Genomic DNA, 23,623 nt, shown 5'->3' on the forward strand with positions numbered 1-23,623 from the left:
GGGAGGGATGGAGGGAGGAGGGATGGAGGGATGGAGGGATGGATGGAGGGAGGGAGGGATGGAGGGAGGAGGGATGGAGGGATGGAGGGATGGATGGAGGGATGGAGGGATGGATGGAGGGATGGAGGGAGGGATGGAGGGAGGGAGGGATGGATGGAGGGAGGGATGGAGGGATGGAGGGAGGGAGGGAGGGAGGGATGGAGGGATGGATGGAGGGATGGATGGAGGGAGGGAGGGATGGAGGGATGGATGGAGGGATGGAGGGATGGAGGGAGGGATGGAGGGAGGGATGGAGGGATGGATGGAGGGATGGAGGGATGGAGGGAGGGAGGGAGGGATGGAGGGAGGGATGGAGGGATGGAGGGAGGGATGGATGGAGGGATGGAGGGAGGGAGGGATGGAGGGATGGAGGGAGGGATGGAGGGAGGGATGGAGGGATGGAGGGAGGGATGGAGGGATGGAGGAGGGATGGGAGGGATGGATGGAGGGATGGAGGGAGGGAGGGAGGATGGAGGGAGGGAGGGAGGGATGGAGGGATGGAGGGATGGAGGGATGGATGGAGGGATGGAGGGATGGAGGGAGGGAGGGATGGAGGGATGGAGGGAGGGAGGGAGGGAGGAGGGATGGAGGGAGGGAGGGATGGAGGGATGGAGGGAGGGAGGGATGGAGGGAGGGAGGGAGGGATGGAGGGAGGGAGGGATGGATGGAGGGATGGAGGGATGGAGGGAGGGAGGGATGGAGGGATGGAGGGATGGATGGATGGAGGGATGGAGGGATGGAGGGAGGGAGGGAGGGAGGGATGGAGGGAGGGAGGGATGGATGGATGGAGGGATGGATGGAGGGAGGGAGGGAGGGATGGAGGGAGGGATGGAGGGATGGAGGGATGGATGGAGGGATGGATGGAGGGATGGATGGAGGGATGGATGGAGGGATGGAGGGATGGAGGGATGGATGGAGGGAGGGATGGAGGGTTGGATGAGGGATGGATGGAGGGAGGGAGGGATGGAGGGATGGATGGAGGGAGGGATGGAGGGATGGAGGGAGGGATGGATGGAGGGATGGAGGGAGGGAGGGATGGAGGGATGGAGGGATGGATGGAGGGATGGAGGGATGGAGGGATGGAGGGATGGAGGGAGGGATGGATGGAGGGATGGAGGGATGGAGGGAGGGATGGAGGGAGGGATGGAGGGCTCCACCCCCCAGATGACCTTTGACCTCCGGCCTTTCCCCCCCCCAGGAGAGCTACGAGTTGGGGCCCCGGGGCAAGGCCCCGCCCCCCGCCCCGAAAGGGCGTGGCCGCCGCAAGCAGGAGAAGCTGGAGGACATGAAGAAGGAGATGGATGTGGTACGGGGGGGGGGGAGGGAAACTGGGAGGGACTGGGAGGGTCAACAAGGGGGACTGGGGGTCAATGGGGGGCACTGGGAGGTCAACTGGGAGGGGTGGTAGGTCAACTGGTGGCACTGGGAGGTCAACAAGGGGGACTGGGGGTCAATGGGGGGCACTGGGACGTCAACTGGGAGGAGTGGTAGGTCAACTGGTGGCACTGGGAGGTCAACAAGGGGGACTGGGGGTCAATGGGGGGGCACTGGGAGGTCAACTGGGAGGGGTGGTAGGTCAACTGGTGGCACTGGGAGGTCAACAAGGGGGACTGGGGGTCAATGGGGGGCACTGGGAGGTCAACTGGGAGGAGTGGGAGGTCAACTGGTGGCACTGGGAGGTCAACAAGGGGGACTGGGGGTCAATGGGGGGGCACTGGTCTATACTGGGAGGCACTGGGAGGCCCGGGGCTGAGGCGGGTGCCCCCCAGGACGACCACAAGCTGGACGTCAACGACTTGGAGGTCAAGTACGGCACCAGCGTCACCAAGGTGGGGGGGGGATGACCCCCAACCTCTGCCCCCCATCCTCCCCAAGAGCCCCACAGCCCCCCCCCCATCACCACCATCTGACCCCCAACCCCGTTGACCCCCCCGTCGAGACCATTGACCCCATTGACCCCCCCACAACCCCATTGAGCCCATCGACCCCCTTGAGCCCATTGACCCCCCACAACCTCCCTTGACCCCCATCGACCCCATTGACCCCCCACAACCCCATTGACCCCATCAACCCCCTCGACCCACACAACCCCCTTGACCCCATTGACCCCCCACAACCCCCTTGACCCCATTGACCCCACTGATCCCACCAACCCCGTTGACCCCATCAACCGCCTTGACCCCCATCGACCCCACTGACCCCCACAACCCTGTTGACGCCCCATAACCCCGTTGACCCCATTGACCCCATTGACCCCCATCCACCCCATTGACCCCATTGACCCCCACCAACCCCATTGACCCCATTCACCCCCACAACCCCACTGATCCCACCAACCCCACTGACCCCCACAACCCCATTGACACCCATCGACCCCACTGATCCCACCAGCCCCATTGACCCCATTGAACCCATCAACCCCCTTGACCCCCCACAACCCCATTGACCCCTTTGATGCCCCACAACCCCATTGATCCCCTCAACCCCATTGATCCCATTGACCCCATTGACCCCCACCAACCCCACTGACCCCCAATAACCCCACTGATCCCACCAACCCCATGGACCCCACCAACCCCACTGATCCCACCAATCCCACTGACCCCCCACAACCCCATCGACCCCCATCGACCCCATTGATCCCACCAGCCCCATTGACTCCATTGACCCCACTGACCCCATTGACCCCACCAACCCCATTGACCCCCATCGACCCCACTGATCCCACCAACCCCATGGACCCCACCAACCCCATTGACCTCATCAACTCCACCGACCCCATTGACCCCCATCAACCCCACTGATCCCATCAACCCCATTGACCCCACTGACCCCACCAACCCTCTTGGCCCCACCTACCCCATTGATCCCACCAACCCCATTGACCCCACTGACCCCACGAACCCCATTGACCCCAACAACCCCATTGACCCCATCAACCCCATCGACCCCATTGACCCCACCAACCCCATTGACCCCACTGACCCCATTGACCCCGCCAACCCCATCCACCCCACCTACCCCATTGATCCCACCAACCCCATTGACTCCATTGATCCCACCAACCCCATTGACCCCACTGACCCCACGAACCCCATTGACCCCAACAACCCCATTGATCCCATCAACCCCATCGACCCCATTGACCCCACCAACCCCATTGACCCCCATAACTCCATTGACCCCACCAACCCCATTGACCCCACCAACCCCATTGACCCCATCAACCCCATCGACCCCATTGACCCCACCAACCCCATTGATCCCATCCACCCCACCGACCCCCTTGACCCCCTTGACGCCATGACCCCACTTGACCCCGGCAGGGCCTGGCGGAGGCGGTGGCGGCCGAGCGGCTCTTACGGGATGGCCCCAACGAGCTCCGCCCCCCCCGCGGGACCCCCGAGTGCGTCAAGTTTGGGCGGCAACTGGCCGGGGGGCTCCAGTGCCTCATGTGGGTGGCGGCTGCCATTTGCCTCATCGCCTACGGCGTGCAGGAGGGGGAGGGGGACCGCGGCAGCTCCGACAACGTACGCCAGACACTGGGTCCATCTTGGCGGGGGGGGGGGGGGGGGGGGAACATGTGGGTCTAATTTTGGGGGGAGCATTTGGGTCCATCCTGGAGGGTGGGGAATGTGTAGGTCCATGGGTTGAGGAGCACCTGGGTCCATCTGGGGGAACATGTGGGTCCCTCTGCGGTGGAGAACATCTGGGGGAACATCTGGGTCCATCTTGGGGGCGGGAACGCGTAGGTCCATGGGTTGAGGAGCACCTGGGTCCATCTGGGGAGACATCGGGGTCCACCTGGGGAGACATCAGGGTCCACCTGGGAGAACATCTGGGTCCATCTTGGAGGGACACTTGGGTCCAGCTTGGAGGGGGGCACCTGGGTCCAGCTTGGAGGGGGGCACCTGGGTCCATCTGGGGGTCCGTCTAGGGGAACATCTGGGTCCACCTGGAGGAACATCTGGGTCCACCTGGAGGAAGATCTGGGTCCGTCTCGGGGCGGACACATGGGTCCACGGGTTGGGGGCCACCTGGATCCATCCTGGGAGGGGGACACTTGGCCCCGCCTTTTGGGGGGGGCCACACCTAGACCCATCTAGGAGAACATCCGGGTCCAACGTGGGGGTCACCTGGAAGCCAGAGACCCTCAAGAAGGAGGAAGGAACTTGTGGGGATCCGGAGGGAGAATCAAGACGCCGGGGACCATCTTGAGGGTGGGGGCGGGACACCCCTGAGGCTGGAAGGGAGCACCCAGACCCCTGGGGGGTGTGGGGTGTGTGGGGGGGTCCCATCCTGTCTCCACCACCCCCCCCCCCAGCTGTACCTCGCCATCGCCCTCATCGCCGTGGTGGTGGTCACCGGTTGCTTCGGCTACTACCAAGAATTCAAGAGCACCAACATCATCGCCAGCTTCAAGAACCTCGTCCCTCAGGTGGGGCCACCCGGACGCCGCGGTTTCCTTCCCCCCCTCCGTCCCCCACCCCCCACCCCCACCCACCCACCCCCCCGCCGGGGTCCTTTTGTCACCTCCAGCAAGCCACCGTCATCCGGGAAGGTGACAAACTCCAGATCAACGCCAACGAGCTGGTGGTGGGCGACCTGGTGGAGATCAAAGGAGGCGACCGGGTCCCCGCGGACATCCGCGTCATCGCCGCTCAGGGGTGCAAGGTGGGCTGGGACGTGGGGGGGCCTTTGGGGTGGGGTGGGGTGGGGTGGGAGGTGCCCCAACGCTTGGGTTCCCCCACCTCGGGGACGAGCCGGTGTCCTCCCGCCACCGCCTCCAGGTGGACAACTCGTCGCTGACGGGGGAGTCGGAGCCCCAGACGCGCTCCCCCGACTGCACCCACGACTCGCCCCTGGAGACCCGCAACATCGCCTTCTTCTCCACCATGTGCCTGGAAGGTGGGTCCCGTCTAGGGGAACATCTAGGGCCACCTGGAGGAACACCTGGGGCCATCTCGGGGTGGGGGGAAACACGTGGGATCCATGGCTTGAGGAGCACCTGGGCCCATCTGGGGGAACATGTGGGTCCATCTGCGGTGGAGAACATCTGGGTCCATCTTGGAGGGACACTTGGGTCCAGCTTGAGGCACAGTGGGACCCATCTAGGGGAACATCTGGGTCCATCTGGGGTAACATCTGGGTCCATCTGCGGTGGAGAACATCTGGGTCCATCTAGGAGAACATCTGGGTCCATCTTGGAGGGACACTTGGGTCCAGCTTGAGGCACAGTGGGGTCCAGCTTGGAGGGGGGCACCTGGGTCCATCTGGGGTCCATCTAGGGGAACATCTGGGTCCATCTGGGGTAACATCTGGGTCCGTCTGTGGTGGAGAACATCTGGGTCCATCTGGGAGAACATCTGGGTCCACCTGGAGGAACATCTGGGTCCGTCTCGGGGCGGACACATGGGTCCATGGGTTGGGGGACACCTGGATCCATCCTGGGAGGGGGACACTTGGCCCTGCCTTTTGGGGGGCCACACCTAGACCCATCTAGGAGAACATCTGGGTCCAACTTGGGGGGGCACCTGGAAGTTAGAGACCCTCAAGAAGGAGGAACTTGTGGGGCTCTGGGGAAGAATCAAGATGCCCGGGACCATCTCGGGTTGGGGGGGGGGGGAGGGAGGGGGGGGGTGTGTCTGGGACCCACCCGGACCTCTGGGTCCCATCAACCCCACCCGCGTGGGTCCTCTTAGGGACGGCCATGGGCTTGGTGATCAACACGGGGGACCGGACCATCATCGGCCGCATCGCCAGCTTGGCTTCGGGGGTGGAGAACGAGAAGACCCCCATCGCCATCGAGATCGAGCACTTCGTCGACATCATCGCCGGCCTCGCCATCTTCTTCGGCGCCACCTTCTTCGTGGTGGCCATGGTCATCGGTTACCCCTTCCTCCGGGCCATGGTCTTCTTCATGGCCATCGTCGTGGCTTACGTCCCCGAGGGGCTGCTGGCCACCGTCACGGTATGGCTTGGGGCATTGGGGTGGTGGTGGGGGGGGGGAGGGGTGGGTTGGAGCTAGAGGGCTGTGGGTCCCATCATGAACTATGGGTGCTGTGGGAGCCTTGGGGGGTCTTCACTGGCCCATGGGGCTCACCTGGGACCCTTGAGGTCCATCACGAGCCATGGGTGCTATGGGGGACCTGAGGGTCTTCATGGCCCCATGGGGCTCACCTGGGACCCTTGAGGTCTCCGTGGGTCCATCACAAACCATGGGGGACCTGAGGGTCTCTATGGACCCATGGGGCTCACGTGGGACCCTTGAGGTCTCCGTGGGTCCATCACAAACCATGGGGGACCTGGGGGTCTTCATGGACCCATGGGGCTCACCTGGGGCCCTTGAGGTCCATCACGTGCTATGGGGGACCTGAGGGTCTTCATGGCCCCATGGGGCTCACCTGGGACCGTTGAGGTCTCTGTGGGTCCATCACAAACCATGGGGGACCTGGGGGTCTTCATGGACCCATGGGGCTCAGCTGGGACCCTTGAGGTCTCCGTGGGTCCATCACAAACCATGGGGGACCTGAGGGTCTTCATGGACCCATGGGGCTCACCTGGGGCCCTTGAGGTCCATCACGTGCTATGGGGGACCTGAGGGTCTTCATGGCCCCATGGGGCTCACCTGGGACCGTTGAGGTCTCTGTGGGTCCATCACAAACCATGGGGGACCTGGGGGTCTTCATGGACCCATGGGGCTCAGCTGGGACCCTTGAGGTCTCCGTGGGTCCATCACAAACCATGGGGGACCTGAGGGTCTTCATGGACCCATGGGGCTCAGCTGGGACCCTTGAGGTCCATCACGAGCCATGGGTGCTATGGGGGACCTGAGGGTCTTCATGGCCCCATGGGGCTCACCTGGGGCTCTTGAGGTCCATCACGTGCTATGGGGGACCTGAGGGTCTTCATGGCCCCATGGGGCTCACCTGGGGCCCTTGAGGTCCATCACGTGCTATGGGGGACCTGAGGGTCTTCATGGCCCCATGGGGCTCACCTGGGACCCTTGAGGTCCATCACGAGCCATGGGTGCTATGGGGGACCTGAGGGTCTTCATGGCCCCATGGGGCTCACCTGGGACCCTTGAGATCCCCATGGATCCACCACAACCCAGCAGTGCCATATGGGTCCCTACGCTTCCATGGGCACCACCAGCTTTCCTGGAGGTCCCCACGGCTCCCAGGCCACCCCAGGACCTCCAGGAGATCCCCGAAGATCCCCCCGGGGTGGAGCCGGAGGAAGTCCCGAGGTTGCCCGAGGGCGCTGAGGGCCTTCGGTCTCCCCCCCCGCCAGGTTTGCCTCTCGTTGACGGCGAAGAGGTTGGCGAGGAAGAACTGCGTGGTGAAGAACCTGGAGGCCGTGGAGACCTTGGGCTCCACCTCCGTCATCTGCTCCGACAAGACGGGGACCCTCACCCAGAACCGCATGACGGTGGCCCACCTCTGGTTCGACAACCGCATCCACGCGGCCGACACCACCGAGGACCAGTCGGGTGAGCCCCCCCCCCACCCCCCACCCCGAGCCCAGCCCCCCACCCAAGAGGTGACCACCCTCCCCCCCCCGTCGCCACGTCCCACCGCCCCCATCCCGCCCCACAGGGCAGAGCTTCGACCAGTCGTCGGAGACCTGGACCATGCTGAGCCGCGTCCTCACCCTCTGCAACAGGGCCCAGTTCAAGCCCGGCCAGGACGACGTCCCCGTGGCCAAGGTTGGGGGGCAGAGCCAGGGGGGGAGGCCCCCACGGGCCCTGTAGGGGCCCTCTATGGGGCTGGGAGGGGCGTATAGGGGATGAGAACCCCCATAGGGGCCCTCTATGGGGCTGGGAGGGGCATGTAGGGGTAGAGAACCCCCATAGGGGCCCTCTATGGGGCTGGGAGGGGTGTAGAGGGCCCCTCTATGGGGCTGGGAGGGGCGTGTAGGGGGCGAGAACCCACATAGGCACCACCTATAGGGCTGGGAGGGGGGTATAATGGCCCTCTGTGGGGCTGGGAGGGGCATATAGGGGTCGACAACCTCCACAGTGGCCCTCTATGGGGCTGGGAGGGGCATATAAAGACCCTCTGTGGGGCTGGGAGGGGTGTATAGGGGATGAGAACCCCCATAGGGGCCCTCTATGGGGCTGGGAGGGGCATATGAGGACTATATGTGGGGCTGGGAGGGGCGTATAGGGGATGAGAATCCCCATAGGGGCCCTCTATGGGGCTGGGAGGGGTGTAGAGGGGCCCTCTATGGGTCTAGGAGAGGCATGTAGAGGTCAAGAACCCCCACAGGGGCATTATATGGGGCTGGGAGGGGCATATAGGGGCCAGGACGCCCATAGGGGCCCTCTATGGGGCTGGAAACGTCACATAAGACCCCTCTAGGAGCCCGATATGGGGCAGGGAGGGCGGTAGGAGGACCCTCGTAGAGGCCCTCTAGGGGGCTGGGAGGGGCCTATGGGGGGTCACGATGTGCCCCACAGGGGCCCTCGATGGGGCGAGGCCGCTCGCTTAAGCCCCGCCCCCTGCCCCACAGCGTGAGGTCATCGGCGACGCTTCGGAGACGGCGCTGCTGAAGTTCGCCGAGGTGACGGTGGGGACGGTGGGGGAGGCGCGGGGACGGTTCCCCAAGGTGGCCGAGCTGCCCTTCAACTCCACCAACAAATTCCAGGTGGGGCGGGACCCACACGGCCGGGAAAGGGGGACCCACAAATCCATGAGGGACCCACAAGTCCAGGAAGGGGACGCAGAACATCTGGGGTGGCCCCAAGCGGCCAAGAAGGACCTTGATGTTCATGAGGAACCCAAGTGTCCAAGGGGGATCCAAGTGTCCATGGGGGACCCACACGTCCGGGGGGGACCCACACATCCAGGAGGGACCCACATGTCTGGGAGGGACCCACAAGTCCAGGAAGGGGACCCAGACATCTGGGGTGGCCCCAAGTGTCCAAGAGGGACCTTGATGTTCATGAGGAACCCAAGTGTCCAAGGGGGATCTAAGTGTCCATGGGGGACCCACACATCTGGGAGGGACCCACAGATCTGGGAGAGGGGACCCACAAGTCCATGAGGAACCCACAAGTCCAGGAAGGGGACCCAGAACATCTGGGGTGGCCCCAAGCGGCCAAGAAGGACCTTGATGTTCATGAGGAACCCAAGTGTCCAAGGTGGCCCCCAGGTGGCCCAGGGGATCCGAGTGTCCATGGGGGACCCACATGTCTGGGAGAGGGGACCCACATGTCTGGGAGGGACCCACACGTCCAGGAAGGGGACCCAGAACATCTGGGGTGGATCCAAGCGGCCAAGAAGGACCTTGACGTTCATGAAGGACCCAAGTGCCCAAGGGGGATCCAAGTGTCCAAGGTGGCCCCCAGGTGGCCCGGGGGATCCGAGTGTCCATGGGGGACCCGGGGGTCCAAGGGGGACCCAGGGGTCCAGGAAGGGGACCTGGGACACGTGGGGTGGCCCCAAGCGGCCGAGAAGGACCTCGATGTTCCCGAGGAACCCAAGCGCCCAAGGAGGACCCAGATCTCTGGAGGGTCCCCAGCCCACCGAGCACCCCCCGGGGATGTGGGGTGGAGCCAGGGATGTGGGGTGGAACCGAGCGTCTCGGGGGGGTGGGGGGGGGACACCCAGCTGCTCTGGTGGGATCCCAGCCCCCGTGTCCCCCCCGGCAGCTGTCGGTGCACGAGGCGGGAGAGCGGCAGCTGCTGGTGCTGAAGGGCGCCCCCGAGCGGGTGCTGGAGCGCTGCAGCACGGTGCTGCTGAAGGGACAGGAGCTGGCCCTGGACGCCCAATGGCGGGAGGCCTTCGAGGGGGCCTACGCCGACCTGGGGGGGCGCGGGGAGAGGGTGTTGGGTGAGTGGGGTGGGGGCGGTCGGAGGGGGGAGACGCGGGAGGCGACGGGGATTGGAGGGGACGTGGGGATGGAGGGACACCATGGGGAGGTGGGGATGGGGGGACACCATGGGGAGGTGGGGACGTGGGGATGGAGGGACACCATGGGGAGGTGGGGATGGGGGGACACCATGGGGAGGTGGGGACGTGGGGATGGAGGGACACCATGGGGAGGTGGGGATGGGGGGACACCATGGGGAGGTGGGGACGTGGGGATGGAGGGACACCATGGGGAGGTGGGGATGGGGGGACACCATGGGGTGGTGGGGACGTGGGGATGGAGGGACACCATGGGGAGGTGGGGACATGGAGATGGATGGATGTTATGATGGGGACGTGGGGATGGGGGGACACCATGGGGAGGTGGGGATGGGGGGACACCATGGGGAGGTGGGGACGTGGGGATGGAGGGACACCATGGGGAGGTGGGGATGGGGGGACACCATGGGGAGGTGGGGACGTGGGGATGGAGGGACACCATGGGGAGGTGGGGATGGGGGGACACCATGGGGAGGTGGGGACGTGGGGATGGAGGGACACCATGGGGAGGTGGGGATGGGGGGACACCATGGGGTGGTGGGGACGTGGGGATGGAGGGACACCATGGGGAGGTGGGGACATGGAGATGGATGGATGTTATGATGGGGACGTGGGGATGGGGGGACACCATGGGGAGATGGGGACGTGGGGATGGAGGGACATCATGGGGACATGGGGATGGGGGGACACCATGGGGCGGTGGGGACGGAGGGACATCATGGGGACATGGGGATGGGGGGACACCATGGGGCGGTGGGGACGTGGGGATGGAGGGACACCATGGGGAGGTGGGGATGGGGGGACACTATGGGGCGGTGGGGACGTGGGGATGGGGGGACACCATGGGGAGGTGGGGATGGGGGACACCATGAGGAGGTGGGGATGGAGGGACACCATGGGGAGATGGGAATGTGGAGATGGAGGGACATCATGGGGACATGGGGATGGGGGGACACCATGGGGAGGTGGGAGACATGGGGATGGAGGGACATCATGGGGAGTTGGGGATGTGGGGATGGGTGGACGTCATGATGGGGACCTGGGGATGGGGGGACACCATGGGGAGGTGGGGATGGGGGGACATCATGAGGACATAGGGGATGTGGGGATGGGGAGACACCATGGGGACATGGGGGACATGGGGATGGAGGGACACCATGGGGAGGTGGGGACGTGGGGATGGGGAGACACCACGGGGAGGTGGGGGACGTGGGGATGGGGGGACATCATGAGGAGGTGGGGATGTGGGGATGGAGGGACACCATAGGGACATGGGCCTGGGGGGACACCATGGGGACATAGAGGATGTGGGGATGGAGGGACGCCATGGGGAGATGGGGACGTGGGGATGGAGGGACACCATGGGGAGATGGGGACATGGGGGACGTGGGGATGGAGGGACACCGTGGGGAGGTGGGGACGTGGGGATGGGGGGACACCATGGGGACATGGGGGACATGGGGATGGGGGGACACCATGGGGACATAGAGGACGTGGGGATGGGGGGACACCATGGGGAGATGGGGAGATCGCGGAGAGATGGGGACGTGGGGGACATGGAAGGACGTGGGATGGAGGACACGCGTCCCAGTGTCACCCCCCGTCCCCCCGATGTCACCCCGTGTCCCCTCCCATCCTCCTCCTCCCCCCAGGGTTCTGCGCCCGCTGGCTGCCCGCGGGGACGGTGGCGGCGGGGACGGACCCCGAGGCGCTGCCGGAGGTGGCCGTGGGTCTCTGCTTCGCCGGGTTGGTCTCCATGATCGACCCCCCCAGGGCCACCGTCCCCCAGGCCGTCCTGAAGTGTCGCACGGCTGGCATCAGGGTGGGGGACACGGGGGACCGGGAGGGGACGCGGGGATGGGGGGACATCAGGGATGGGGGAGGCCATGGGGGGACGCGGGGGCTGGGGGGGACGTGGGGATGGGGGGACATCAAGGACATGGAGGGACGCGGGGGTACATGGGGGGACGTGGGGATGGGGGGACATCAAGGACTTGGCAGGCCATGGGGGGACATGGAGACATGGAGACTTGGGGGGGACGTGGGGATGGGGGGACATCAAGGACGTGGAGGGACGTGGGGGGACATGGGGGGACGTGGGGACATGGAGACTGGGGGGGACGTGGGGATGGGGGGACATCAAGGACGTGGAGGGACGTGGGGGGACATGGGGGGACGTGGGGCTGGGGGGACATCAAGGATGGGGAAGGCCATGGGGGGCCATGGGGGGCCATCAAGGACTTGGAAGGCCATGGGGGGACATGGAGACTGGGGGGGACGTGGGGATGGGGGGACATCAAGGACACGGAGGAACATGGAGGTACGTGGGGATGAGGGGACATCAAGGCCGTGGAGGGATGTGGGGACATGGGGTGGACACGGGGCCACCAGGGACGTAAGGATGGGGGGACACCAGGACCTTGAAGGTCATGGGAGACCCCAGGGGCCCAGGAGGAACCCTCAGGTCCACCCCAATGTCCCCCTTTGTCCCCAAGGTCATCATGGTGACCGGGGACCACCCCATCACGGCCAAGGCCATCGCGGCGGCCGTCGGCATCATCTCAGAGGGCAGCGAGACCCCCGAGGAGGTGGCAGCTCGTCTACGCGTCCCCCTGGAGCGGGTGGACCCCAGGTGGGACCTCGGTGGCCGGGAGGTGACCCAAGTGTCCTGGTGGGGACCCAAGTGTCCTCCTGGGGGGACCCAGGTGGCCGGGTGGGGGTGACCTTGACCATTCGGTGGCCCTTAGTGGTCACCGCAACGTCTTGGGTGATCCACCTCCATGGAGGTGGGGAGGACCCAGGTGGGACCTCGGTGGCCAGGAGGTGACCCAAGTGTCCTGGTGGGGACCCAAGTGTCCTCCTGGGGGGACCCAGGTGGCCGGGTGGGGGTGACCTTGACCATTCAGTGGCCCTTGGTGGCCACCACCACGTCTTGGGTGATCCACCATCCACAGAGGTGGGGAGCGGGGAGGACCTGGGTGGGACATCGGTGGCCCAGAGGTGACCCAAGTGGCCGGGAGGTGACCCAAGTGTCCTCGTGGGAGGACCCAGGTGTCCGGGTGGGGGTGACCTTGACCCTTCGGTGGCCCTTGGTGGCCACCACGACGTCTTGGGTGATCCACCTCCACGGAGGTGGGGAGGACCCAGGTGGGACCTCAGTGGCCAGAAGGTGACCCAAGTGGCCAGGAGGTGACCCAAGTGTCCTGGTGGGGACCCAAGTGTCCTCCTGGGGGGACCCAGGTGGCCGGGTGGGGGTGACCTTGACCCTTCGGTGGCCCTTGGTGGCCACCACGACGTCTTGGGTGATCCACCATCCACGGAGGTGGGGAGCGGGGAGGACCCGGGTGCGCGGGGTGGTGGGGTGACACCCCGGGTGTCCGATGTCCCCTCCCCAGGCAGGCGCGGGCACGGGTGGTGACAGGGGCGGAGCTGGCGGCCATGACACCGGGGGCCTTGGAAGGTCTCCTCCGCGCCCACCCCGAGATGGTCTTCGCCCGGACGTCACCCCAGCAGAAACTCGTCATCGTGGAGAGCTGCCAGCGGCTGGTGGGGACACTGGGGACACGGGGGGGGGGGACGACACTGGGGACACGCTGGTGGCATGGGGGACACAGGGACATTGGGGGACATGGGGCACATGGGGACGTTGGGTGGCCTTGAGGATGCTGGGACAACCCAGAGTCCCTGTCCCCAAGATGCCACCATGATGGGGATGGTGATGGTCCCCATCTTCACCCCTCCGGTCCCCATGTCCCCAAGGTGCCACCATGACGGGGATCGTGATGGTCCCCATCTTCACCCCTCTGGTCCCCATGTCCCCAAGGTGCCACCATGATGGGGATCGTGATGGTCCCCGTCCTCATCCCTATGGTCCCCATGTCCCCAAGGTGCCACCATGCTGGGGATGGTCCCCACCTTCATCCTTATGGTCCCCATGTCCCCTGGGTGCCACCATGATGGGAATGGGGATGTCCCCAAGGTGCCACCATGACGGGGATTTTGATGGTCCCCATCCTCATCCTGATGGTCCCCAAGGTGCCACCATGATGGGGATCGTGATGGTCCCCATCCTCATCTCTGTGGTCCCCATGTCCCCAAGGTGCCACCATGATGGGGATCGTGATGGTCCCCATCCTCATCTCTGTGGTCCCCATGTCCCCAAGGTGCCACCATGATGGGGATCGTGATGGTCCCCATCCTCATCCCTATGGTCCCCATGTCCCCAGGGTGCCACCATGATGGGGATCGTGATGGTCCCCGTCCTCATCTCTGTGGTCCCCATGTCCCCAGGGTGCCACCATGATGGGGATCGTGATGGTCCCCGTCCTCATCTCTGTGGTCCCCATGTCCCCAGGGTGCCACCATGATGGGGATCGTGATGGTCCCCGTCCTCATCTCTGTGGTCCCCATGTCCCCAGGGTGCCACCATGATGGGGATCGTGATGGTCCCCGTCCTCATCTCTGTGGTCCCCATGTCCCCAAGGTGCCACCATGATGGGGATGGTCCCCACCTTCATCCCTATGGTCCCCGTGTCCCCAGGGTGCCACCATGCTGGGGAAGGGGATGGTCCTCATCCCTCACCCCTCCGGTCCCCGTGTCCCCAGGGTGCCATCGTGGCAGTGACAGGGGACGGGGTGAACGACTCTCCGGCGCTGAAGAAGGCGGACATCGGGGTGGCCATGGGCATCGCCGGCTCCGACGCCGCCAAGAACGCGGCCGACATGATCCTCCTGGATGACAACTTCGCCTCCATCGTCACCGGCGTGGAGCAAGGTGGGGCTGGGGAGGGACAGCGGGTCGGGGGGAGGGTGGCGGGCGGTGACACGGGGTGACGTCACCTCGCTGACGTCGTCCCCGCCCTTCCCAGGCCGCTTGATCTTCGACAACCTGAAGAAGTCCATCGCCTACACCTTGACCAAGAACATCCCCGAGTTGACCCCGTACCTCATCTACATCACGGCCAGCATCCCCCTGCCCTTGGGCTGCATCACCATCCTCTTCATCGAGCTCTGCACCGACATCGTGAGTCGCCCGGACGCCTGGGTGCCCCCACACCTGGGTGCCCCCCATAACTGGGTGTCCATCAACTGGTCGTTGAGGTTCCTCACCCAGGAACCGGGGTTCTCCGTATGGAAGCTGAGGTTCTCCACCCAGAATCTGGGTGCCTCATCTGGGTGCCGGGGTCCTTCTTGGGTGCCGGGGTCCCCACCCGGTCTCCTGGGTCACCCGCACGCTCGGGTCCACAGTTCCCTTCGGTCTCCTTGGCCTACGAGAGGGCGGAGAGTGACATCATGCACCTGAAACCCCGCAACCCGCGACGCGACCGATTGGTCAACGAACCTTTGGCGGCTTATTCCTACTTCCAGATCGGTAGGACCCGGACGCCGGGGTCACCATCGTCGTGTCCCCCCCGGGCGGGGAGTGGGGGGTGGGGGGCCCAGATGTTGAGGTCACCCTTGGGGAGACCCCAGACACCTCCGTCCATGGGTGCCTGGTCGCCTGGACACGTCGGTCCATGGGTCCTTGGCCACCAGGACGCCTGGGTCCATGCGTCTCTGGCCACCTGGGTCCATGGGTCCCCGGCCACGTGGGTCTCTGGCCACCCAGACACCTGGATCCATGGGTCCCTGGCCACCTGGGTCCCCCCGGTCCCTGGTCACCCAGACACAGTGGTCCATGGGTGCCTGGCCACCTGGGTTTATGGGTCCTTGGCCACCCGGGTCCATGGCCACCCAGACATCTGGGTCCATGGGTCCCTGGACATCTGGACACCTGGGTCTGTGGGTCCCTGGCCACCTGGGTCCATGGCCACCTGGACATTTTGGTCCATGGGTCCCTGGCCACCTGGGTTTATGGCCACCTGGACATTTTGGTCCATGGCTCCCTGGCCACCTGGGTTTATGGGTCCCTGGCCACCCGGGCCATGGCCACCTGGACATCTGGGTCCATGGGTCCCTGGCCACCTGGGTCCGTGGGTCTCTGGCCACCCAGACACCTGGATCCGTGGGTCCCTGGCCACCTGGGTCCCGCAGTCCCTGGTCACCCAGACACAGCAGTCCATGGGTGCCTGGCCACCTGGGTCTGTGGGTCCCTGGGCACCCGGGTCCATGGCCACCCAGACATCTGGGTCCACGGGTCCCTGGCCACCTGGGTTTATGGGTCCCTGGCCACCCGGGTCCATGGCCACCTGCACATCTGGGTCCATGGGTCCCTGGCCACCTGGGTTTATGGGTCCCTGGCCACCCGGGTCCATGGCCACCTGCACATCTGGGTCCATGGGTCCCTGGCCACCCGGACTCCTGAGTCCCTTGGTCCCTGGGCATCTGGCCACCTGGGTCTGTGGGTCCCTGGCCACCCAGGTCTGTGGGTCCCTGGCCACCCAGACACCTGGGTCCCTGGTCACCCAGACTTCTGAGTCCCTTGGTCCCTGGTCACCTGGACTCCTGGGTCCATGGGTCCCTGGCTACCTGGGCCCATGGGTGCCTGAGGCCCTGGCCACCTGGGTCCCTGGCCACCCAGACACCTGGGCACCTTGGTCCGTGGCCACCCAGACATGTCGGTCCATGGGTCTGTGGCCACCCGGACACATGGGTCCATGGGTGACTGGCCATCTGGGTCCACAGCTCCCTGGCCACCCGGGTCCATGGGTGCCTGAGGCCCTGGCCACCTGGGTTCCTGGCCACCCATGTCCATGGGTCCCTGGCCACCCAGACACCTGGGCGCCTTGGTCCGTGGCCACCCAGACACGTGAGTCCATGGGTCTGTGGCCACCCGGACACATGGGTCCATGGCTCCCTGGCCACCGGGGTCCATGGGTGCCTGAGGCCCTGGCCACCTGTGTCAGTGGCCACCTGGGTCCACAGCTCCCTGGCCACCTGGGTTTATGGGTCCCTGGCCACCCAGGTCCATGGCCACCTGGACATCTGGGTCCACGGCTCCCTGGGTGCCTGAGGCCTTGGCCACCTGTGTCGGTGGCCACCTGGGTCCGTGGGCACCCGGCCACCAGCCCCCCCCCCCCCCTCCGTGCCCTCGGCAGGTGCCATCCAGTCCTTCGCCGGCTTCACCGACTACTTCGTGGCCATGGCGCAGGAGGGCTGGTGGCCCCTGCTCTGCCTGGGGCTGCGGCCCCGCTGGGAGGACACCCCACGAGCAGGAGCTGCAGGACAGCTACGGCCAGCAATGGGTACGCCCGGCCCCCCGCAGCCCCTATAGATCTAGAGGTGGTCCGTGGCCCCCCCCCCCCCCACCCCGGGGCCTCGCTGACCTCGACGTGTGTCCCCCCCCCCCCGGCCCCGCAGACCTTCGCGCAGCGCCGGTACCAGCAGTTCACCTGCTACACCGTCTTCTTCATCAGCATCGAGATGTGCCAGATCGCCGACGTCCTCATCCGCAAGACCCGGCGCCTCTCCCTCTTCCAGCAGGGCCTCTTCCGGTGCCTACGGGGGCTATAGGGGCTATAGGGGGCTCTTCCGGTGCCTACGGGGGCTATAGGGGCCCTTCTGGTGCCCACGGGGGCTATAGGGGCTCTTCTGGTGCCTACGGAGGCTATAGGGGCCTCTTCCAGTGCCGACAGGGGCTATAGGGGCCCTTCTGGTGCCCACGGGGGCTATAGGGGCCCTTCCAGTGCCTACGGAGGCTATAGGGGCCTCTTCCGGTGCCTACGGGGGCTATAGGGGCTCTTCCAGTGCCTACGGGGGCTATAGGGGCCCTTTGGGTGCCCACAGGGGCTATAGGGGCCCTTCCAGTGCCTACGGGGGCTATAGGGGCCCTTCTGGTGCCTACGGGGGCTATAGGGCCTCTTCAGGTGCCTACGGGGGCTATAGGGGCTATAGGGGCCTCTTCAGGTGCCTACGGGGGCTATACGGGCTCTTACGGTGCCTACGGGGGCTATAGGGGCCCTTCTGGTGCCTACGGGGACTATAGGGGCCCTTCCAGTGCCGACAGGGGCTATAGGGGCTATAGGGGCTCTTCCAGTGCCTACGGGGGCTATAGGGGCCCTTTGGGTGCCCACAGGGGCTATAGGGGCCCTTCTGGTGCCGACAGGGGCTATAGGGGCCTCTTCAGGTGCCTACGGGGGCTATAGGGGCCCTTCTGGTGCCTACGGGGGCTATAGGGGCCCTTTGGGTGCCCACAGGGGCTATAGGGGCCCTTCTGGTGCCGACAGGGGCTATAGGGGCCTCTTCAGGTGCCTACGGGGGCTATAGGGGCCCTTCTGGTGCCTACGGGGGCTATAGGGGCCCTTTGGGTGCCCACAGGGGCTATAGGGGCCCTTCTGGTGCCGACAGGGGCTATAGGGGCCTCTTCAGGTGCCTACGGGGGCTATAGGGGCCCTTCTGGTGCCTACGGGGGCTTTAGGGGCTCTTCAGGTGCCTACGGGGGCTATAGGGGCCCTTCTGGTGCCTACGGGGGCTATAGGGGCTCTTCAGGTGCCTACGGGGGCTATAGGGGCCTCTTCCAATGCCTATGGGGTCTACAGGGGCTATGGGGCTCTGCTGGATCCTACGGGGTCTATAGGGGCTCTTCGGGTGCCTATGGGGTCTACAGGGGCTATGGGGCTCTGCTGGATCCTACGGGGTCTATAGGGGCTCTTTGGGTGCCTATGGGGGCTATAGGGGCCTCTTCCAATGCCTATGGGGTCTACTGGTGCCTATGGGGCTCTGTCAGTGCCTATGGGGTCTATAGGGGCTCTTCCAATGCCTATGGGGCTCTGTTGGTGCCTATGGGGTCTAGAGGGGCTATGGGGCTCTGCTGGAGCCTGTGGGGGCTATAGGTGCCCGTGGGGCGCTACAGGGAGCCGTCTCCCCGCAGGAACCGGATCCTGGTGATCGCCATCGTCTTCCAGGTCTCCATCGGCTGCTTCCTCTGCTACTGCCCCGGGATGCCCAACGTCTTCAACTTCATGCCCATCCGGTGGGGCCGGACCCCCGGCTGCCCTCCCCACCCCCCTCCCGGACCCCTGGGAGCCCCCCCCGACCCCCTTCCCGGGCACCTGGGTCCCCTCCTGATCCCATTCCCAGACACCGTGTCCCCTCCTGGAGTTTGGGTCCCCTCCCGACCCCACTCCCAGCCACTGGGTCCCCTTCCCGGACACTGTGTCCCCTCCTGATCCCATTCCCAGACACTGGGTCCCCTTCCCAGACCCCATTCCCAGACCCCTGGGTGTCCCCCCGGAGCCGGGGTCCCCCCCCGACCCCCTTCCCAGACACCGTGTCCCCTCCTGGAGTTTGGGTCCCCTCCCGACCCCATTCCCAGACACTGGGTCCCCTTCCCGGACACTGTGTCCCCTCCCGACCCCCTTCCCAGACACCGTGTCCCCCCCCAGAGCCTGGGTCCCCTCCCGACCCCATTCCCAGACACCTGGGTCCCCTTCCCGGACACCTTGTCCCTTCCCGACCCCCTTCCCGGACCCCTGGGTGCCCCCCAGACACCTGGGTCCCCTCCTGATCCCATTCCCAGACACTGGGTCCCCTTCCCAGACCCCATTCCCAGACCCCTGGGTGTCCCCCCGGATCCTGGGTCCTCTCCCAACCCCATTCCCAGACACGTGGGTCCCCTTCCCGGACCCCTGGGTCCCATCCCGACCCCCTTCCCAGACACCGTGTCCCCTCCTGGAGTTTGGGTCCCCTCCCAACCCCATTCCCAGACACTGGGTCCCCTTCCCGGACACTGTGTCCCCTCCTGACCCCATTCCCAGACACCTGGGTCCCCATTCCCAGACACCTGGGTCCCCTTCCCGGACACCTTGTCCCTTCCCGACCCCCTTCCCGGACCCCTGGGTGCCCCCCAGGCCCCTGGGTCCCCTCCTGATCCCATTCCCAGACACTGGGTCCCCTTCCCAGACCCCATTCCCAGACCCCTGGGTGTCCCCCCGGAGCCTGGGTCCCCTCCCAACCCCATTCCCAGCCACTGGGTCCCCTTCCCGGACACCTTATCCCTTTCCGACCCCCTTCCCGGACCCCTGGGTGCCCCCCGGAGCCTGGGTCCCCTCCCGACCCCATTCCCAGACCCCGGGTCCCCTTCCCAGACCCCGTTCCCAGACCCCTGGGTGTCCCCCCGGAGCCTGGGTCCCCTCCCGACCCCATTCCCAGACACTGGGTCCCCTTCCCAGACACCTTGTCCCTTCCCGACCCCCTTCCCGGACCCCTGGATGCCCCCCAGACGCCTGGGTCCCCCCCCGACCCCCTTCCCAGACACCGTGTCCCCTCCTGGAGTTTGGGTCCCCTCCCGACCCCGTTCCCAGATCCCTGGGTCCCCTTCCCGGACACCTTGTCCCTTCCCGACCCCCTTCCCGGACCCCTGGGTGCCCCCCAGACGCCTGGGTCCCCTCCTGACCCATTCCCAGACACTGGGTCCCCTTCCCGGACACTGTGTCCCCTCCTGACCCCATTCCCAGACACCTGGGTCCCCATTCCCAGACACCTGGGTCCCCTTCCCGGACACCTTGTCCCTTCCCGACCCCCTTCCCGGACCCCTGGGTGCCCCCAGACACCTGGGTCCCCCCCCGACCCCCTTCCCAGACACCGTGTCCCCTCCTGGATTTTGGGTCCCCTCCCGACCCCGTTCCCAGATCCCTGGGTCCCCTTCCCGGACACCTTGTCCCTTCCCGACCCCCTTCCCGGACCCCTGGGTGCCCCCCAGACCCCTGGGTCCCCTCCTGACCCCATTCCCAGCCACTGGGTCCCCTTCCCAGACCCCGTTCCCAGACCCCTGGGTCCCCCCCTGGACACCTGGGTCCCCTCCCAACCCCATTCCCGAACACCTGGGAGCCCATTCCCGGACCCCCGGATGCCCTGACCGTGTCCATCGCCCCCCCCCCCCCCCGGGCCTCTTCCCACCCCCCAGGTTCCAGTGGTGGTTGGTGCCGATGCCCTTCGGCCTCCTCATCCTCGTCTACGACGAGATTCGTAAACTGGGAGTGCGGAGACACCCGGGAAGTGAGTGGCCGGGTCGGGACACCCGGGTGACCCCCCCCCCCACCCCCCCCGCCCCCCCCTCACCCCTCTGTGTCTTTCCCCCCCTCCAGGTTGGTGGGACCGAGAGCTCTACTACTGAGCCCGACGTGTGCCCCAGATGCCCGGGGGGGGCCCCCCCCCAAATATCTGGGTCGTGGCCCCCCCCCCCCCCCCCCAAACTCCTGGGTCTTCACCCCCCACCCCCCCCCACCCCCCCCCACCCCCCCACCAGATACCTGGGTCCCTTCTTGGACACCTGGGCCCCTCCCGCCCCCCTCCAAATACCTTGGGGGACCCCCCCCCGAACATCTCCCCCCCCCTCAAATACCTGGGTCCCTTCTTGGACACCTGCCCCCCCCCCCGTCAAATAACTTGGGGGGCTCCCCCCCCCCCCCGAACATCTGCCCCCCCCCCCCCCAAACTCTTGGGTCCCCCCCAACACCTGGGTGTCATTCCCCTCCCCCCCCCCCGCCCAAATACCTGGTTCCCCCACCTCACCCCCCCCCCCCCGCCAAATACCTGGGTCCCTCCCCGAATGCCTGGCACCCCCCCCAAACACCTGGGGCCCTTCCTGGACACCTGGGGGCCCTTCCCCCCCCCCCCCGGCAAATAACTTGGGGGGCTCCCCCCCCCCCCCCAAAACAGCTGCCCCCCCCCCCCCCCCCCCCCAAATACCTGGGCCCAATAAAACACCGGGAGCCCCTTGGTTTGCGCTGGGTCCGTGACCCGTTCATTCAGGGGGGGGGCAGGAGGGGGACGAGCAGCCGCAGGGCCCCCAGCCCCAGCGCCGCCGCCCCCAGCGCCCGCAGCCCCAGCGCCCCCCAGGGCCCCAGCCCCAGCGCCTGCCCCGCCCACCTGGGGAGAGAAGGGGCGGGGCTTCAGGCGGACACGCCCACCGACAAGCCACGCCCATCAGAAAAGCCACGGGGGGGGACACCCCCCTCCCCCCCCCCCCCCCCAAACCTCCCCGTTAAGGGTTTATGCTGCAGGCACCAAGCCACGCCCCCCCGCAAAGCCACGCCCCCTCCGCAAAGCCACGCCCCCTCGCCCTTTATTGTTGCCCAGACGCCCCGCCCCCTCAAACCCCGCCCCAACCCCAAACCCCGCCCCCTTTAAAGCCCCGCCCCTCCTCTAAGCCCCGCCCACCCCCCAGCAAAGCCCTCCTAAGCAGCACCCCCCCCCAATAGAAGCGAAGGGGCGGGTCCACCCTCCCAAGCCCCGCCCCCCCGAGGAAGCCCCGCCCTCTAAGCCCCACCTCCCACCACTAAGCCCCGCCCACCCCCCCCCAGCAAAGCCCTCCTAAGCAGCAGCTCCCCCCAAATAGGAGTGGGGGGGGGTGTCCACCCCAAGCCCCGCCCCCTTAAGGCCCCTCCCAGCGCTAAGCCCCGCCCACCCCCAGCAAAGCCCAATGAGGGCAAGGGGGTGGGTCCAGCCTTGCCGAGCCCCGCCCCCGATGAAGCCCCGCCCCCCCCCTCCGAGGCTCCACCCACCCCCCTGCAAAGCCCTCCTAAGCAGCAGCCCCCCCCCACCTCCACCGCCCAATAGGAACAAGGGGGGGGCGGGTCCCACCCCCCAAAACCCCGCCCCCCCGACCAGCCACGCCTCCCTAGGCCCCGCCCCCCGCCCCCAAGCCCCGCCTACCCGGTGAGGAAGCCCTCGTAGGCGGCGGCGGCCAGGAGCCCCCCCAGGGGCAGGCGCAGGCGGGGGGGCAGGTCGTGGCGCCCCGAAGCCCACAGCAGCGCCGCCGCCGCCACGTGTCGAGCCTGGGGGGGGGGGGGGGGGGGGTGTCAGGACCCCCCCTCGGGGCAATAACAGCCCCCCCCAACGAGCAATAACAGCCCCCCGAGGGGCATTAGTGACCCCTTCAGGGGGCGAAAGGGGGGATCAGAGGGGATAATGACCCCCCCAGGGGACAAAAGGGGGGGTCGGGGGGAGTAAAAGCCCCCCCAGGAACCAAAATGACCCCCCCCAGGGGGCAAAAGGGGGGGTCAGGACCACCCCAGGGGCAATAACGGCCCCCCCAGGGGACAAAAGGGGGGGTTGGGGGGAGTAAAACCCCCCCTAGGGACCATAATGACCCCCCCAGGGAGCAAAAGGGGGGGGTCAGATGGATAATGACCCCCCCAGGGGCAATAATGGCCCCCCCCAGGAGGCAAAAGGGGGGGGTCAGGACCCCCCCAGGGGCAATAACAGCCCCCCCAGGGGACAAAAAGGGGTATCAGGGCAGGTAAGGACCACCCCAAGGGAATAACGACCCCCCCCAGTTGCCCCCCCTCCCAAGTTACCCCACCCCCCCCCCCCCCAAGTTACCCCAGTTGCCCCCCCCGTCCCCCCCCCTCACCAGGCTGATGTTGGAGTCCAGCCCCATCTGAAGGTGCCGCCAGTCGAACTCCACCCCCCGCGCCCCCACCCACAGGGGGACGCACCTGGGGGGGGGACGGGGGGGGACACCCGGGTGTCCAGTTAGGGGGGGACCCTATAGATTCCCACCCTATAGACCCCCACAGTCGTCCCCCCCCCCATTGCCCCCCCACTGGGTCCTAGAGGTCCCCAGAGGCCCCTCATTCCCCCCCCCCCCCCCGCCGTGGGACCTATAGGCCCCTATAGGTCCCCAAAGCCCTCCCATTGCGCCCCCCCCAGGTCCTATAGACCCCTATAGGTCCCCAAAGCCCCCCCCCCCCCGAGACCTATAGGCCCCTACAGGTCCCTAAAGCACC

General features: G+C 66.6%; 2 protein-coding genes across 2 annotated transcripts; one reads left to right on the forward strand and one right to left on the reverse strand.

Moving 5' to 3' along the window:
- Window positions 1-1,225: 1,225 nt before the first annotated feature.
- ATP4A (ATPase H+/K+ transporting subunit alpha) lies at window positions 1,226-21,006 on the forward strand (the record flags this gene model as incomplete). Its single annotated transcript, XM_054187773.1, is given in 23 exon segments — window positions 1,226-1,345; window positions 1,809-1,868; window positions 3,366-3,569; window positions 4,364-4,477; window positions 4,579-4,713; window positions 4,830-4,947; window positions 5,742-6,010; window positions 7,333-7,531; window positions 7,638-7,747; window positions 8,554-8,688; window positions 9,695-9,875; window positions 11,606-11,775; window positions 12,449-12,585; window positions 13,349-13,499; window positions 14,559-14,727; window positions 14,822-14,976; window positions 15,201-15,324; window positions 16,991-17,097; window positions 17,099-17,137; window positions 17,253-17,386; window positions 18,763-18,864; window positions 20,797-20,900; window positions 20,978-21,006. Coding segments are annotated over 23 exon segments (3,066 nt in total), but the record flags the coding sequence as incomplete, so codon positions are not given.
- A 615-nt stretch (window positions 21,007-21,621) lies between these two features.
- LOC128903885 (BOS complex subunit TMEM147-like) lies at window positions 21,622-23,369 on the reverse strand. The gene is made up of 3 exons (XM_054187775.1): window positions 23,248-23,369; window positions 22,548-22,669; window positions 21,622-21,761 (listed from the first exon to the last, which is right to left on the reverse strand). Exons 1-3 carry the CDS (start codon window positions 23,272-23,274, stop codon window positions 21,641-21,643), a joined length of 270 nt encoding a protein of 89 aa, XP_054043750.1. The 5' UTR covers window positions 23,275-23,369; the 3' UTR covers window positions 21,622-21,640.
- Between the last annotated feature and the right edge of the window lie 254 nt (window positions 23,370-23,623).

Source organism: Rissa tridactyla, unplaced genomic scaffold (assembly GCF_028500815.1).
Source record: "Rissa tridactyla isolate bRisTri1 unplaced genomic scaffold, bRisTri1.patW.cur.20221130 scaffold_724, whole genome shotgun sequence".
NCBI classification, from domain to species: domain Eukaryota; kingdom Metazoa; phylum Chordata; class Aves; order Charadriiformes; family Laridae; genus Rissa; species Rissa tridactyla.